We start from the raw sequence: 19,315 nt of genomic DNA, 5'->3' as shown, positions 1-19,315 counted from the left end.
ATGCCTTTTAGATAGAAAACCAAAGTGCCATTTGTGATACTGCTGTCTACATGAACACGGGGAGACATTTAGTGACAGGGTGAAGGGATTTTAGTCACTAAACAAACATGCCAATTTACCCCGAGTCTGCATAATTAATTGAATATTATAGTGGGAGGGAACTTTGGGCGAGCGGCACTGATCAGTCTACTTTGGGTGGCACACCAGTCTATTGCAAGGCCCCCACAGGCTCGATTATGAATTGCCAGTTAATGTGAGCGACACGTTTTTCAAGATGTGGGAGGAAAAGCAAAATACCTCGAGAAAAATTCACCTGGACTTACAAAAAACATACAAACTCCACACAGATGCTGAATGAGTAGGAAGGCAGACTCTGGTGCTGTAAGTGCCACTCATTCTAAATACAAATGTAAACTTGAAAAGACAGAGTTTAACTTTGAAATGCAAAGAATTGGATAAGATCAAGAGTTTATGTTTATTGTGCAATTTGGTCTCATGTAACATTGGCACAGTCCCTGCATATTGAGAGTGTTTTGTTTTTTGTTATGTCATGTCTTGTGTTGTTATTTGTCAAGATTCCCACAACTCTTTGCAAAGAAATACTTCATGACTTCAGTTTTAAATGCATTTCCATGTATGTCTTGTTTTGTTATGCATTATCGTGTTATATCATAATTTATTTTTGTTTCTTTCTGTTATGTCGTGTCTTGTAAATTGATGTTATGTCATATTGTGTCATTCGTTATGTTTTGTGTTGTCTTGTTATAACGTTATGTCATATCATATTGTTATTATATGTTATGTCTTATGTTCATAATTATTGTCTTTTTTCATTATGTTTTCTTTTGTTATGTGTTCTTACAAGATTCCCCCAACTCTTTACGTAATGAAATGCTTCATGACTTCAGTCTTAATTACATTTCCATGTCATGTCATAGTATGTCTTGTTTTGCTATACATTGTTATGTCATGTCATATCATATCATTTCATGTAATGTTTTGTTTTTGTGTGTTATTTTTCTGTTATGTCTTGTAAATTGAAGTTACGTCATGTTATGTTGCTGTTTTATGTCATTCATTATGTTTTGTGATGTCATATCATGTAACCTATCATTTTTGCAGTTGCTTTTTAATGCTATGCTTATTCACAGCTCCAGGAGACTGTATTTGAACTCTGACATGGTCACTTATTTTGAGGGCCGTGTACAAGAACACATAATCTCCTCTCTTCTAACTCTTATTTCCCACCTGCACGTCTCAAATGTGTGCATGTTAGATTGTTTGGTGAATCAAAATTGGCTCTTTATTTAAGTATACAGTGTATGTATGTATGTATGTGGTATATATAATGTTACAGGTAAAGCCCAAAAGTTGGATAAACTTAGGATTACCCGAGTAAAGCTAAACTTTACCTAGGTAATGATAGGTTTATCCACTTTCCGGCTTTACCCATGACATTTATGTATATTACTAGGTGGCTTTGCCCCTGCTTGCTTGCTTGCCAACCCCACTGCCTGAGCTACGCTAGCCACTTCACGTCTCTGTAGCTCGTGTATGTGGATTTCAGTTTTACCAAACACCAAATCTTTTAATTCTCACAGATAGGCCTCTTCATTGGGAAGAAACACTACCTTTCCTTGATGGCAACATGATTTAGACGATCTACATGTCTCCAACTTAAAGTTTAAAGCCAAACAATAATCATTAACTTCTATCATATCACTTATGTGTATATATTCAATCTCTTTTCGCTTTTACATTTTCGTCAATATCACATTGAATTTTGATTACATGTTTGGAATTACATCATGACAACGCAACGTATAACTGCCCGTGAGTGAATATCGTTTCTTTCGCTCTACACGAACTGTGTCTGACAATAGCATTCACACAAATTAGAAATGATTGAACTGTGTGCGTGGTTGTAAATGTTTTAGATGTTGGCAGGAAATTTCCAAATCTCTTTGCATAAAGTCTTGTCTCGCAGGGCTTGAAATTTTCTCTCACAGGATTTCACTTTCACCTAACAACAAATCTTTTCATTCTCGTGGAACGCCTCTTCATTGGGAAGAAACACTACTTTTTCCTGATGGCAGCGCGGATTGACCTAAAGTTTGTTCCGTTATTTCAAGTAATAATTTCCATTTGTTTGCGCTAATGTGATCCTTTTTGAGACTGAATTTTAACTTCCATTATGTCTAACCTGCTCTACAAAAATGCCTATTCTAACTGAGGAAAAGATAGGACACCCTTGCCCCTAATAGCGAGTGTTACCTCCTTTGGCTGAAATAACTGCAGTGAGACGGTTCTTGTAGCCATCTACCAGTCTTCGACATCGGTCTGAGGAAATTTTACCCCACTCCTCAATGCAGAACTTTTTCAGCTGTGAGATGTTTGAGGGTTTCTTGCACGTACAGCCCTTTTCAAGTCACCCCACAGCATCTCAATGGGATTCAAATCTGGACTTTGACTTGGCCATTCCAGGACTCTCCATTTCTTCTTTTCAGCCAATCTTTGGTTGATTTACTAGTATGTTTTGGGTCATTGTCATGTTGCATGGTCCAGTTCCGCTTCAGCTTTAATTTTCTAACTGATGGTCTCACATGTTCTTCAAGCACCTTCTGATACACAGTAGAATTCATCGTGGATTCTATGATGGTGAGCTGACCAGGTCCTGCTGCAGCAAAGCAGCCCCAAACCATGACACTTCCACCTCCATGCTTCACAGTTGGTATGAGGTTCTTTTCTTGGAATGCTGTGTTTGGTTTACGCCAAACATGTCCTCTGCTGTTGTGTCCAAATAATTCAATTTTGGACTCATCTGTCCAAAGAACATTATTCCAGAAGTCCTGGTCTTTGTCAACTTTATCTCTGGCAAATGTCAGTCTGGCCTCGATGTTTCTCTTGGAAAGCAAAGGTTTCCTCCTTGCACACCTCCCATGCAAGTTAAACTTGTACAGTCTCTTTCTGATTGTAGAGGCATGTACTTCTACATCAACAGTAGCCAGAGCCTGCTGTAGTTCTCGAGATGACACTTTAGGGTTTTGGAGACCTCTTGAAAAGACTTTTCTTCAGTTTTCTTTGTTTAGTTGGATTACTTTAATCTCTCTGTATTGTTCCACCGACGTATAAATTTATGTTAAGATGTGTGAATCAAAATTGGCTCTTTATTTCATAAGTGTATGTATGTATGTATGTGGTATATATAATGTTACAGGTAAAGCCCAAAAGTTGGATAAACTTAGGATTACCCGAGTAAAGCTTGTAATATCCAACAAACTTGGGTAAAGCTGGAATTAAATATGAATTTCTAACATTACCTGGGTAATCTCTTTGGATATTGTAAACTTTACCTAGGTAATGATAGGTTTATCCACTTTCCGGCTTTACCCATGACATTTATGTATATTACTAGGTGGCTTTGCCCCCTGCTTGCTTCGCTTGCCAACCCCACTGCCTGAGCTACGCGCTAGCCACTTCACGCTCCTGTAGCTCGTGTATGTGGATTTCAGTTTTACCAAACACCAAATCTTTTAATTCTCACAGATAGGCCTCTTCATTGGGAAGAAACACTACCTTTCCTTGATGGCAACATGATTTAGACGATCTACATGTCTCCAACTTAAAGTTTAAAGCCAAACAATAATCATTAACTTCTATCATATCACTTATGTGTATATATTCAATCTCTTTTCGCTTACATTTTGCAATATCACATTGAATTTTGATTACATGTTTGAATTACATCATGACAACGAACGATAACGCCCGTGAGTGAATATCGCTTTGCTCTACACGAACTGTGTCTGACAATAGCATTGACACAAATTAGAAATGATTGAACTGTGTGCGTGGTTGTAAATGTTTTAGATGTTGGCAGGAAATTTCCAAATCTCTTTGCATAAAGTCTTGTCTCGCAGGGCTTGAAATTTTCTCTCACAGGATTTCACTTTCACCTAACAACAAATCTTTTCATTCTCGTGGAAGCTCTTCATTGGGAAGAAACACTACTTTTTCCTGATGGCAGCGCGGATTAGACGATCTACAAGTCTTCGACCTAAAGTTTGTTCCGTTATTTCACCGAGTAATAATTTCCATTTGTTTGCGCTAATGTGATTTTTGCTATCCTTTTTGAGACTTTCGAATTTTCAGTATTCCATTATCTCTAACCTGCTGTCCACGTGTATCACGCCAACGTTTTCGAATTCTTTACAACTTTGTCATCTACTCTTTGTCTTTTATTTCTGGCCCCGGGCGTGTTTAAATCTCTTGACACAAAGTCTCGTCTGCATGGGAGCGTGAAAGTGTCTCTCTGAGGAAGACACGCTTGTCAGGATAAAAAGTCTCCTCTCCTAAGATTTTTTTTTATCATAATAGGGGGGTGTGTGGAGTGGTCTTGTCCAGAGTAAGTTCCTTCCAATCCCCAAACCCCTGAATTGAATTCAGCAGCATTCTGATTGTTGTAATAACTCAGAATTGCTCTAGAGGGCGCTGCAAAATGGCTGACCCTGCACTTTGACCCCAAAGGGTTATGCAAAAAGAATTTCCTCTTGTAGATTAACAAAGAATATCAAAAAAAAATTGTGTGACATTAATGGACAACCATATACCATTGTGGTGTAAGTTAGTTTAAGTTGATGTGTGTCAGTGTGTGCTGTGATGGATTGGCACCCCACCCATGGCAGGTTTTTGTCTTGTACCTGATGTTGCTAAAGTAAATTTGCCCCGCCATGACCCTGAATTGAGTTAAGTCAGTTTTAGAATGCTATACTGTGTTGTGTGTTATAGTAATGGATGAATCTAAATTAGCCCAGTGTCGGGTGTGGGTGTGAATGTGCTTTGCACTGGATTGGTGCCCCAGTTGGCATTGCCTCTTGTCTTGTACCCAATTCTGTCTGGAATTAGTGAATACATAGAATGTATGGGTATTTGTTTCTTCGTACTACTGATTCATGATCCCTTGTATGGCCCTGGTTTCTAGTTGAATCAAGATAAAATGTTCACTTGGGCCTTTCAATATCGAATGAAGGCTTTTCTACAGTAACTAAGAGGTAATGGTTTATGGAGGTGTCTTTTAGCATCTTGCGGTCTGCTCTTGGGGTGAACTTGCTGGGGCGACCAGTCCTGGGCATGTTGGCAGTTGTTTTGAAAGCCCTCCACTTGTAGACTATCTTCCGGACAGTGGAATGGCTGATTTCAAAATCTTTTGAGATCTTTTAAATCCCTTCCCAGACTCATAGGCTGCTACAATCTTTTTCTGAAGTCCTCTGACAGCTCTTTTGTTCTCACCATGGTGCTCACTCTCACTTCAACAGTCAGGAGCACACCAAACTAAATGTCTGAGGTTTAAATAGGGCAAGCCTCATTCAACATGCAGAGTAACGATCTACTAATTATGTGCACCTGGTGTGATATACCTGTGTGAGATCTGAGCCAATTTAAGAGGGAATACATGTGAGGGTGTCCTATCTTTTTCCTCAGTTAGAATAGGCATTTTTGTAGAATGACATTTACAGAAGATCTTGAAAAGACTTTTCTTCAGTTTTCTTTGTTTAGTTGGATTACTTTAATCTCTCTGTATTGTTGAAACGGAGATGAAATAACCATTTATTAAAAATGTTACAAAAAACCACATGCTTTCAAAGGGTGTCCTAATGTTTTCACATGACTGTATAATGTTACAGGTAAAGCCCAAAAGTTGGATAAACTTAGGATTACCCGAGTAAAGCTTGTAATATCCAACAAACTTGGGTAAAGCTGGAATTAAATATGAATTTCTAACATTACCTGGGTAATCTCTTTGGATATTGTAAACTTTACCTAGGTAATGATAGGTTTATCCACTTTCCGGCTTTACCCATGACATTTATGTATATTACTAGGTGGCTTTGCCCCCTGCTTGCTTCGCTTGCCAACCCCACTGCCTGAGCTACGCGCTAGCCACTTCACGTCTCTGTAGCTCGTGTATGTGGATTTCAGTTTTACCAAACACCAAATCTTTTAATTCTCACAGATAGGCCTCTTCATTGGGAAGAAACACTACGTTTCCTTGATGGCAACATGATTTAGACGATCTACATGTCTCCAACTTAAAGTTTAAAGCCAAACAATAATCATTAACTTCTATCATATCACTTATGTGTATATATTCAATCTCTTTTCGCTTTTACATTTTCGTCAATATCACATTGAATTTTGATTACATGTTTGGAATTACATCATGACAACGCAACGTATAACTGCCCGTGAGTGAATATCGTTTCTTTCGCTCTACACGAACTGTGTCTGACAATAGCATTGACACAAATTAGAAATGATTGAACTGTGTGCGTGGTTGTAAATGTTTTAGATGTTGGCAGGAAATTTCCAAATCTCTTTGCATAAAGTCTTGTCTCGCAGGGCTTGAAATTTTCTCTCACAGGATTTCACTTTCACCAAACAACAAATCTTTTCATTCTCGTGGAACGCCTCTTCATTGGGAAGAAACACTACTTTTTCCTGATGGCAGCGCGGATTAGACGATCTACAAGTCTTCGACCTAAAGTTTGTTCCGTTATTTCACCGAGTAATAATTTCCATTTGTTTGCGCTAATGTGATTTTTGCTATCCTTTTTTTGAGACTTTCGAATTTTCGTACTTCCATTATCTCTAACCTGCTGTCCACGTGTATCACGCCAACGTTTTCGAATTCTTTACAACTTTGTCATCTACTCTTTGTCTTTTATTTCTGGCCCCGGGCGTGTTTAAATCTCTTGACACAAAGTCTCGTCTCGCGGGACGTGAAAGTGTCTCTCTGAGGAAGACACGTCTTGTCGCAGGATAAAAAGTCTCCTCTCCTAAGATTTTTTTTTTATCATAATAGGGGGGTGTGTGGAGTGGTCTTGTCCAGAGTAAGTTCCTTCCAATCCCCAAACCCCTGAATTGAATTCAGCAGCATTCTGATTGTTGTAATAACTCAGAATTGCTCTAGAGGGCGCTGCAAAATGGCTGACCCTGCACTTTGACCCCAAAGGGTTATGCAAAAAGAATTTCCTCTTGTAGATTAACAAAGAATATCAAAAAAAAAAAAAAAAAATTGTGTGACATTAATGGACAACCATATACCATTGTGGTGTAAGTTAGTTTAAGTTGATGTGTGTCAGTGTGTGCTGTGATGGATTGGCACCCCACCCATGGCAGGTTTTTGTCTTGTACCTGATGTTGCTAAAGTAAATTTGCCCCGCCATGACCCTGAATTGAGTTAAGTCAGTTTTAGAATGCTATACTGTGTTGTGTGTTATAGTAATGGATGAATCTAAATTAGCCCAGTGTCGGGTGTGGGTGTGAATGTGCTTTGCACTGGATTGGTGCCCCAGTTGGCATTGCCTCTTGTCTTGTACCCAATTCTGTCTGGAATTAGTGAATACATAGAATGTATGGGTATTTGTTTCTTCGTACTACTGATTCATGATCCCTTGTATGGCCCCTCGGTTTCTAGTTGAATCAAGATAAAATGTTCACTTGGGCCTTTCAATATCGAATGAAGGCTTTTCTACAGTAACTAAGAGGTAATGGTTTATGGAGGTGTAACACAAGCACGATGAAGAACGTGGCCTAGATGACATTAAGACAGTACACCAAGACTAGATGATGTACTCTCATGCTTAAATTTTCAGATGTTCCAAACACTTTTAGAGTCTTTGTCACAAAGTCATTATCTCCATTTTACTAGTAGCCCAAAGTCCACCACCATAAACCTGATTTACTGTGCAGTTCCACAAAATACACTTGCTTGTCCTCCATTTGAGATCCATCCCGTACGCCTTGCCACTTATCATCTTGCTGTAGTGCAGATCTGGTGGCATGGACGTTTTTAGGTGCTCCTCACCCTCACTCTTTTCTCTGTTTGACTTTTCACACAGGACCTCCTGCAGCCTCTTTCCAAGTCACTGAGGGAATGACTCATTTTGGTCTGCGCCTCTTGGAGGTCGACTATATGACTGTACATGGAGCATCGGACAGTGGAGTTTTGAAAACAGAAGATGGATTTCCTGAGCAGATTTTTGTCTATCGTATCCAAGAGGATTCTGAAATGGATTTTGCTGGGGTTCCCCATAAGAATGTGGCCCAAGGGTTTGTCAGCACCAAACAGGAGGAGTTAATCGGTGTTAAACAAGAGGAGTCAGAGGTGGAGCTGTCGTCCAGTATTAAGGGGGAGAGGCCTCCCCAGGAGAGTGCCCCTGTTGATGTGATTACTTTGCATGAGCCTAAAGAAGCCGGTATGTGGGCTGTGCCTGGCAGTCCTTTCTTCACCCCGCACGAGAGCTGGAATGGGTCAGATTCTGCATGCAAAGAGAGAATGGGAGAGAATATCACGCCAATGGAAAAATCTCAACAAGTTCATACTGTAGGCGTGCAGCAAGTCTACAGGGAAGGTTCGGCACCTCTTGAAAATTTACAGCCTGTTACAAACTACCAGGCACTTGGTGCCGGGGACCAACTCCTCCAGAGTCCTGAAAACGAGGTAACTGTAGGTAAGACGCCAAACCCAACACGCCAACGAAATAGCCACAAAGGAGAAAAACCATACCGATGTACCGAATGTGGAAAGGCTTTCCTCCGAGTCAGAGACCTTAAGTGTCACCAGCGAATACACACCGGTGAGAAGCCGTACCATTGTAATGAATGTGGGAAGAGCTTCTGCCAGGTCACACACCTCAAGCAACATCTGAGGATTCACACCGGTGAAAAGCCTTATCACTGTGACGAGTGCGGGAAGAATTTCAGACAGGCTGCCAGCCTCAGGCAGCATCAGAGGATACACACTGAGCAAAACACGTACCAATGTGGAGAGTGTGGGAAAACGTTTAGCTGGATTGTTAACCTTAAAATCCACCAGCAGATCCACACGGGAGAGAAAATGTACCAATGCACCGAATGCGGGAAGATGTTTAGCCGGTTTGTGCACCTTCAACGCCACCAGAGAATTCACACTGGGGAAAAACCATACCAGTGCAACGAATGTGGAAAGACGTTCAGCCAAGCCACACACCTAAAGCAACACCAGAGTATCCACACGGGGGAAAAGCCTTATCAGTGCACAGAGTGTGGAAAGATGTTCAGCCAGGCTACCCACCTCAAACAACATCAGAGTATTCATACGGGAGAAAAACCCTTCCAGTGCAGTGAGTGCGGAAAAGCGTTTAGCCGAGTCTCACACTTAAAGGAACACCAGATACTTCACACGGGCGAGAAAACGCACCACTGTGCCGAATGCGGAAAGACTTTCAGTCGAGCCCCGAGCCTGAAACAGCACCAGAAGATTCACACGGGAGACAAACCGTACCAGTGTAGCGTGTGCGGGAAATGTTTCATACGGGCAAGAAGCCTTAAACTCCATCAGAGCATCCACACGGGAGAAAAACCGTACCAGTGTATCGAATGTGGAAAAGCATTTGGTCGCATTGCCCACTTGAAGGAACACCAGATACTTCACACTGGGGGGAAAACATACCAGTGCAACGAATGTGGAAAGACTTTCATCTGGGCGCCTAACCTGAAACGCCACCAGAGAATCCACACCGGCGAAAAGAGGCGGAAACGAGAGTGTGAAGACGTTGTGAAACAACAGAAGAGGCGGGCAAGGGATGATCCCGAGGTGGAACAAGAGAGCTGAAATCCTCTCTGTAGTTCTGGTTAAGTAAGAAGTTTGTAGACATATATTTTTTTCAGATCCCCATATTACTTTGTAATGCATGAAAGGGACAAGGAAGGTTCTATGATGTGAAAATGAGCAGTATATAACACAGATTACCTGAAAATATGAAGAGTGAGGCTGATCCTAACCCTAACGTAGAGTCTGAATGGAGACAGCTGGCTATGTTTTAGCACGGACCCTGAAACTAAACATATGGACTCAGAAACTGGAGGGATGGAGACGGTAATCTTAAGCGAAGATCCGTTCCACTGCAACAATTCAACTTTTTAAATGAAAAATAATATTCTTATTAAAGACATAATTGCATACCACTAGAGCACTAGGCCGCTCCTGGACCAGACTCGGCCACTGCCGTGGTCTTAACATCCATGGGAGATGTTTGATGGCTTTTAATGCCAATTCAAATTCAGTTCAGTTCTTGTGTTACAAGTGTGGCTTTGGCCGAGTGTTTATTGTTTTAAAATTTTAAGTTCTGGCTCCATGTCTTCTGCTCAGTGCTGCTGGGAAAAGCTCTGACCTCTGTAACCCTGCCATGGATCGAGTCAATTTGAGAGTGACTGACTGACTGGCTGACTTTTAATTGAATTACTTTAATTTAGTTTTGCCAAAATGTTTTCTCATTCCTACAGATATGTTATAGGGAAAAAATGTCTGTATTACATAACCACTATATGCATATCTTTTTTTCTGCTTTTTACCGTATATACTGTGTGTGTATGAGTGTGTAAACTCACCTAAAGGATTATTAGGAACACCATACTAATACGGTGTTTGACCACCTTTCGCCTTCAGAACTGCCTTAATTCTACGTGGCATTGATTCAACAAGGTGCTGAAAGCATTCTTTAGAAATGTTGGCCCATATTGATAGGATAGCATCTTTCAGTTGATGGAGATTTGTGGGATGCACATCCAGAGCACGAAGCTCCCGTTCCACCACATCCCAAAGATGCTCTATTGGGTTGAGATCTGGTGACTGTGGGGGCCATTTTAGTACAGTGAACTCATTGTCATGTTCAAGAAACCAATTTGAAATGATTCGAGCTTTGTGACATGGTGCATTATCCTGCTGGAAGTAGCCATCAGAGGATGGGTACATGGTGGTCATGAAGGGATGGACATGGTCAGAAACAATGCTCAGGTAGCCCGTGGCATTTAAACGATGCCCAATTGGCACTAAGGGGCCTAAAGTGTGCCAAGAAAACATCCCCCACACCATTACACCACCACCACCAGCCTGCACAGTGGTAACAAGGCATGATGGATCCATGTTCTCATTCTGTTTACGCCAAATTCTGACTCTACCATTTGAATGTCTCAACAGAAATCGAGACTCATCAGACCAGGCAACATTTTTCCAGTCTTCAACTGTCCAATTTTGGTGAGCTCGTGCAAATTGTAGCCTCTTTTTCCTATTCGTACTGGAGATGAGTGGTACCCGGTGGGGTCTTCTGCTATTGTAGCCGATCTGCCTTAAGGTTGTGCGTGTTGTGGCTTCACAAATGCTTTGCTGCATACCTCGGTTGTAACGAGTGGTTATTTCAGTCAAAGTTGCTCTTCTATCAGCTTGAATCAGTCGGCCCATTCTCCTCTGACCTCTAGCATCAACAAAGCAGTTTCGCCCACAGGGCTGCCGCATACTGGATGTTTTTCCCTTTTCACACCATTCTTTGTAAACCCTAGAAATGGTTGTGTGTGAAAATCCCAGTAACTGAGCAGATTGTGAAATACTCAGACCGGCCCGTCTGGCACCAACAACCATGCCACGCTCAAAATTGCTTAAATCACCTTTCTTTCCCATTCTGACATTCAGTTTGGAGTTCATGAGATTGTCTTGACCAGGACCACACCCCTAAATACATTGAAGCAACTGCCATGTGATTGGTTGATTAGATAATTGCATTAATGAGAAATTGAACAGGTGTTCCTAATAATCCTTTAGGTGAGTGTATGTGGTATTGGTTCCAATTTAAGACACCCTCAAATTTAAGATTCACCTCCCTTTCAAAAACAGATACTGAGGAAAAAATAACTACGCAGGAAGTACAAGTCCGTATACTGGTAAAGGTGGTATGGAAGTGCAGTGAAATGCTGCTGCCTAACATTAAGGAGCCTGCATCCCAGTTCTTCACTGTGTGGAAATTTTACGTTCTCCCCATGTCTGCATGGGTTTCCTCCCGGTGCTCTTGTATTTTCAGTCCAAAGACATGCTGGTTAGGTGAAATGGTGATCTAAACTGGTCTGTGTTTGTGTTTACTCTGTAGTGGACTGGCGTACTGTCCAGATGTTGTTTCTGCTTTGTACCCAATAATGGCTGGGATAGGCTCCAGCTGCCCTGCAACCCTAACATGGATAGGTGAGTTAAGAAAATGGATGGATATACTGGTATACTAAGACCATTTAATTTTCTTTTGTGGAATGGCTTTCCCTTCCACAAGACAGTCCATCCATCAATTATCCAACCCGCTATATCACAACTATAGGGCCACGTGGGGAGCCAATCTCAGCCAACGCAGGGTGCAAGGCAGGAAAAAAACCCTGGGCAGGGCACCAGCCCACCGCAGGGTGCACACACACACACAGCGGACAATTTAGAATTGGCAATGCACCTAACCTGCATGTCTTTGGATTGTGGGAAGAAACCAGAGTACACGGAGGAAACCCACGCAGACATGGGGAGAGCATGCAAACTCCTTGCAGGGAGGACCCGGGAAGCAAACCCAGGTCTCCTAACTGCGAGGCAGCAGCGCTACCACTGCACCACCGTGCTGCCTTCACAAGACAGTGCACACCAAATGCTTTCGTTTCATATGAGCCCCTATGAACTTACATGTTGTTTTTCTTCAGCCACAGAAGATCAAATCTGAGCATATGAAGCATTTTTGTATTCTAATACTATCATAATTTATGTCAATGAAATACTTTGAATTTAAGATACACCCTGATTTTTAGTTTGGAGACATTTATAAAAAAGTGTTATAAATTGGAAGCAGTACACTTTCTCTCTCTCTCTGTATATGTATATATATATATATATATATATATATATATATATATATATATATATATATATATATATATATATTTGTAGTATAATAAAATATTGTGAGTGCTATGGTGGACAGTCCTCCCCAACAGTGCTCCTTTGTATCAGAAATGGACCCCAACAGGGTTGCACTTCCAGAGTCCTGTTACCATAAACCACTACCGGTGTCCAAGCTGGGATGTCTCCAGCAAACACTGCCACCTAATGTATGGGAGATGGAACTGCTCCCGGCTTCCGGCTTCTGTTCATCCATCCCCTTGAATGTTCAAACTTTGGAAGAGGTCATGCCATCGTTCAGCAGGGATGCCCATCTGTCCTCCATTGCACTAACTATATATATATGTGTGTGTGTATATATACTGTGTATATATATATATATATATATATATATATATATATATATATATAAGACATGCGGGTTAGGTGGATTGGCGATTCTAAATTGGCCCTAGTGTGTGCTTGGTGTGTGGGTGGGTGTGTTTGTGTGTGTCCTGCGGTGGGTTGGCACCCTGCCCAGGATTGGTTCCTGCCTTGTGCCCTGTGTTGGCTGGGATTGGCTCCAGCAGACCCCGTGACCCTGTATTCGGATTCAGCGGGTTAGAAAATGGATGGATGGATATATATATATATATATATACTTTAGCACAGGTCTGGTGAGAACTTTTATATCTCCTGGACTGTGTCATAATGACATGTGTGTGCTGTTTATATTTTTATATTCTGGGTGAGCCACAAGAGGTGGGAGTGGAGCTGGACCTTATGTGGTATCATGGGTCCTCAGGTTGGTCAAACTCTTCCTGGCTGGTGGTGGAAGCAGTAAACAGTGAGACAGTGGTGTTTCATCCCAGTCCTTCCTAAGCATCTTGTTCACTTCAGACCCAACCAGAGACCAAGCAATTATTTATATAGTACCCAACTAAGACTGGTAGAAATCTAAGTAATTTACATAAACCTCAGCATTAACATTTTTAGTGCATAATCTTTGGGGAATGTATTTCATAATCCATGTAGTAATACAATTACTGAGTTTATGGTTCCAACAGATGGCACATCACAAACATTTGTAGGAATAAAGTGCATCACTACACATTTGTGATGTGCCCTCTGTTGAATTGACAGATTCAATGCCATTTGGAATGGGATTCGTAAAAGCAGAGTTAATGTTTGCAATGCACCATCTTTTGGAATGATGGAGGTATAGCAATCAGGCGGACATATGTATACTTGTTGTTTATTAAGCTGTGTTTTTTATATATATAAACAAGGTAAAACACTCAATATGTTTTGAATAACATCCTTTCAGACAACTCAAAATGGCTGAACTTCCTGTCATATGGGTTCCAGGCAGAAAGGGGCAGGTCCAGGAGGGTGGATAACAGAAATGACATCGGTGGTGAAACAGCCATCAATCGTCCATTCTGCAGAAGTAGAAACAGAAAAAACCCATGGTTTGGCAGATAATTACAATCACCAGAGCCCTTAATCTGTCTCCTATGCACAGCAATAAATATTCATGTGTAATATCTCTTATACTTATCAGGCTTTTTGAAAGCAAGTCTTGTTACCGTAATACACACAGAGTCCACCCCTTCAACTAAAGACAAAATCCAACTTGTGTGATTTTATTAGAGCGAGTCGCTGGTTATATCGCACTAAGATGATGAGCCGTGATAGGAGTGCACTGCCTACTGCCTCTCACTTGCTAAGATTATGTAAATGAAAGGTCAAGGCTGAAAATCATTGGAAAGTCATCAAATGTGATGTAGCCTTTAAGGAAACTCTATTGTCTATGTGACCTTAGTCTATTGTGGACGGATGTACAGACTGCATTTCATTGAATTACATTAATCACACTCTATCACATTGAACTAGATTTGGTGATTTTACTTTATATTGTGGCAGACTGGCATCACCTCCTAAGATTGCACAGTGGCTGGCAGTCCATAATCCTATAATTGGATTGATCAAATTTGAAAATGGATGAACAGAAGAGTAGATTAGAGTACATTACATTACACTTTCAGAATTACTTTGTAGAAGATTGGATGACCAGGTAGTGTATTGAGTTAGGCTAACTAGCATTGCATTTGTCATTCCAACAGATGACGCATCACAAAAATTTGTACAGTACTACTAAAATACATTGTTTCCATCATTGGAAAAGATGGACCATCACAAACATTTGTAGTAATAAAATGCATTGCATTGGTCAATCAAACAGGTGGTGTGTCACAAACATTTGTAGTAATAAAATGCATTGCATGTGTCAATCCAACAGGTGGAGCATTACAGGCATTTGTAGCAAATAAAGGGCATTTGATTTGTCATTCCAACAGATGGTGCATCACACACATTAGCACTGCTTTTATGAATCTCATATCAAATGGCGTAATTCAGAGACATAGTAAAGAGATAGACACACCGGCACTTGACCTTTTATTAAGGTAGGTTATGCTTCTGGAAATAGCTCTAGCACTCTATCCCTATAATTGCAATAATCAAATTTGAAAATGGACGAATGGATTGAATTACTTTGAATTAGATTATTAACATTTTGTTATACATTGCTTGTAACATTACATTACACTATACTGAATTGAGTTATATTAGTAATATTACGTTGCATTGCACATAATTGGATTACATTGAAATTCTGAACAATATTACATTATATTACCAACATTATGTTCATTACTCTGTATTGAATCACATTATATTACATTAAACTGGAGTGTAAAATATTTGTAATATTTTTAAAAATATATATTTTATTTCCTCAAAATATCTGGATAATTTTACTTCAGTAACATTTCATTAAATTAAATTACATCTCCTTAAACTAGACTGAATGATGCTGCAGTATACAAGATTGGTTTACACTCTGACGGACTGGCACCCCGTCCAGGGTTGGTTCCTGGCATTGTGCCCAATCACTGCTAGGCGAAGCTCCTGCACTTTGTAATCCAATTACAGGATTCTTTGAATCTGGAAATGATTTGATGTCATCATTACCATTATATTGCACAGCTTTGGACCCACTCTGGATGTTACAGGATAGCAGTCACATTATATTGCATGACACCAGCAGATCTTCATTTTAATAGGTGTTAACTTTAGTCATGAGGCAAAAAGAAATGTGCAGTATCATAAAGTTTGATGCCATTAAAATTTACAGTTGGTGAAATTTAACATAAAATATTCTGTTATGATAAGGGAGTGTGGGTGTGTGAATGATTGAGTGTGCCCAATGACGGCCTGGCACGCCACCCAAGTTGACTGTGGCCTTGTGCCCAGTGCCACTGGGGTATCCAGTGACCTCTGCAGCCCTTACACTGGATTAAGATAGCTAAGAGAATGGATGGATTATTTATTTTTTTTTTATAATTGTGCTGCATTTGCAAGGAAGCCATTACAGGAATCGTTTACCACATTGAAAAAGTCATCATTTACGTTAAAAATTTCAGTGTAACTTGAAGCCATGGAAGTCATTTTAAATCTCTAGGGCTGCACTGTTTTTTGTGTTATTTATTTAATTAAGTATTTTTTGTCACTTATTTACAGTGCACATCCATAACACTATGTCTTAACAAACTTTATGAAGTGTGGTGTGATGAGAGAAGAAAGATGCACGACCTTAGTGTTTCCAGCAATCATTTTGCTTTGCAATTTGTGTTTGTATTCGGCTGTGTGGCAGCAGCAGGGCACCATATTGTGAATGATTTATTGGGTATTCCATTTAACGCTGGATGACAAATACACCCAAGAAATAACTAATTAATTGTGCTGGTGGCCTGGTAGATAAATCTCTGAAATGCAAGTCAGGTGGCTGTTGGTTCACCTCTCACTATTGGCACTGTGGAAGTCATTTAACATGCCATCTGTATTCAATTATCGAACAGTTGTCCTTAAATCTTCTTCTTTTGCCACAGCAGATCATCCGTCTCCATATCTCCATGTCTTTTACATTTTCTGCCACACCAACTACCTTCATGTCCCCCCTCACCACATCCATAAACCTTCTCTTTTGCCTTCCAATAATAATAATAACACATTTTATTATAGAGCGCCTTTCCTACATGTGGCATGAAATGATGGTCACTGGTAAAATGCACTATACAATTTATTTGTTTTGGTACAGTACAAAAATTACAAATCAATACATTTCAGATTAAACACGTGCTTCTAAAATTTAAGGGATTTATTTCTTTTTTGAAAATCAGCTGAACTTGGAGTGAAATACAGATCTCCATTTTCACAGATTGACTTGCCTCAGAGCTCGAGTCTCCAGTCAGGATGAGGAAAGACTCGGCATTAACAGGAGAGGGAGTGAGACTAACTTAAAATAAAAAAAAAACAGAAAGGGTGGTCCTCAAAATCTGGTTATCAAGGTTTGGTGGTACATGTAGCCACTGGTGGGAGCCGCAGATTTTGATGGGAAGTCAATGACATTTGGAATGACAGCAAAATTGCTTAAAAACAGAAGCCTTGAGGAGTGTAGAAACTGCCTATTATTTGTCAGACATTTTTATCCAAAGTGTCATAACAAGTTCTGTTGTGATAAGTGGACATGAGTCTGCCCACTAAAAGACTGGCAGCCCACCCAGAGCTGACTGCTGCCTTGTGCCCAGTGCCATTGCTGTATTCACTGACCTCATTATTTGGCTGACAACTTTATCCAAAGTGTCATAGCACGTTCTGTTGTGATAAGTGGATATGAGTGTGCCCACTGAAGAACAGGCACCCCACCAAGAGTTGTCTCTACAATTGAGATACAATTGGCTACGTTTTATTTTTCCCCAACTGAAGCACAGGCAGGTGAAGGTGAAGTAAGCCCAGTGTGGGGCTTATAGTCCCACACTATCAGTAGTAGGATTTGAACCCACAGCCTCAGGGTTTAAAGTTAAAAGCTTTGACCACTATGCCACAATGCTTGCCAGGCAACATTATGAGTAATGCTAGGAGCAGGTGAACAGCAGACAACGGGCAAGATGGCCAGAATGAAGCGGATGAGAGGAGGGAAGCCATGGTGCCACTTCAGCGTCCTTAAAATCAGATCCCTGCAGGGTCAGATAGGTTGCTCCTTTGTTGTCCTCTTGTTGTATTTCAACTTGCCATCACTGTATAAGTTCCTTAATAAAATGGTGGCTGTTCCTTTAATGGCTATGACTCGCTCATGTTTTTATACTGTTTGCACTGATGCCCGAATTTTCCAGTGATTCAAATCTCGCAATTATTTATTTGGACATTCTGATTTCCACTTTTTTGGCACTTGGTTTTATATTGAATTGTTTATTGACTCTTAGAATCACTGCACTGTTAAACACTTGTAAATAAATAAAAGCACTGAATTGATTTGCAACAACCCCTTACTGACTTGTGTGTGTCCTCATTGGCCAGGCTCATCCACAGGTACGTTATCGGCAGTTCCGGGTTCAAGTGGCTCTCAGAAGTGACCTTGGAGTGGGGAGACAAACCCAGAACATTATACAATTAATGCGAAAGACAGAGAAAGAGTTTACCTTTTTAATATGGCAAATGACAGAGAATGTTTCTTCGTTACCCTTATCTTTATCTTGGTCCAGCTTCCTAGATGCATCTTCTAGACCAGGGGGATTAGTCTGCACCCTACTTCATAACAGTTCTTGTTTCATCTTGACACAGCCCCATTCCTTCCTCAGCTAGACTGTACTTCCATTTCAGCCCACCTCTATTCCCCCAGGCTAGCTGACAAGTCAGTTTTTAAGATTTTTATCATTACGTGTTTTAACTTGTACTAATTACATTTTTCTGAGTACATGCTTTGAATAATATCGACCCACCTTTCAAAGAGTTCAACTGCACAGACTGGCTGCCTGACATTAAATCCTCTTAAAAACTCTTCTTCAGGGTTAAAAAGTTGCTGATTCCAACACACCTTCATACCCAAGATACTCATGTGATCTTCTTTGACTTTTGGCTGCTCCCATTAGGAGTCACTACAGCAGATCATCTTTTTCCAAGTCTTCCTGTTCTTTGTGTCTTCCTCCATTACACCCATCACCTGCATGTCCTCTCTCACCACATCCATAAGCCTTCTCTTAGGCCTTCCCCTTTTCCTCTTACATGGCAGCTCCATCTTTAACATCCTCCTCCCAGTATACCCAGCATCTCTCCTCTGCACATGTCCAAACCAACACAATCTCACCTCTCTGGTCCAACCTGAGCTGACCCTCTAATATACTCGTTCCCAATCCTGTCCATCCTCATCACACCCAAGGAAAATCTTAACATCTTTAGCTCTGCCGCCTCCAGCTCTGTCTCCTGTCTTCAATTCATTCATGTGATCTTCCTGACAAATCCAAACTCTTGATTTTCACCTTGGAGTGAACTTGGAGGTTTGTGTCTCCCTGTCTGTAGGGCTCTCCTCAGGACTGTGCAGGTTGGCTCCATGATATTGAAATCATCTTTTTTCTAACTAGTGCGATGAATCAATTATCTTTGCATTGAGTTAGTTTTTTAATTAATTTCTGTTTTGTTCTTCTATGCTGATGCCCACTACTCTACACCATCAGAAAGTCAACTTTCATATAAATT

The 19,315-nt window shown here is 40.6% G+C and overlaps 1 protein-coding gene across 1 annotated transcript in view; it reads left to right on the top strand.

Annotated features, from left to right (window-relative positions):
* Nucleotides 1-10,446, top strand: part of LOC120536400 (zinc finger protein 546-like) — a 38,116-nt gene extending 27,670 nt beyond the window's left edge. Inside the window, exon 5 of the mRNA XM_039764723.1 lies at nt 7,902-10,446. Coding sequence (XP_039620657.1) covers nt 7,902-9,655 — 1,754 coding nt within the window. The 3' untranslated portion in view covers nt 9,656-10,446. The remainder of the gene's footprint in view (nt 1-7,901) is intronic.
* Nucleotides 10,447-19,315: the final 8,869 nt, after the last annotated feature.

The sequence above is a fragment of the Polypterus senegalus genome, chromosome 10 (assembly GCF_016835505.1).
Source record: "Polypterus senegalus isolate Bchr_013 chromosome 10, ASM1683550v1, whole genome shotgun sequence".
In the NCBI taxonomy this organism is placed as follows: domain Eukaryota; kingdom Metazoa; phylum Chordata; class Cladistia; order Polypteriformes; family Polypteridae; genus Polypterus; species Polypterus senegalus.
The sequence above is the reverse complement of the archived record's forward strand: the minus strand, read 5'-3'. Positions and strand labels throughout refer to the sequence as shown.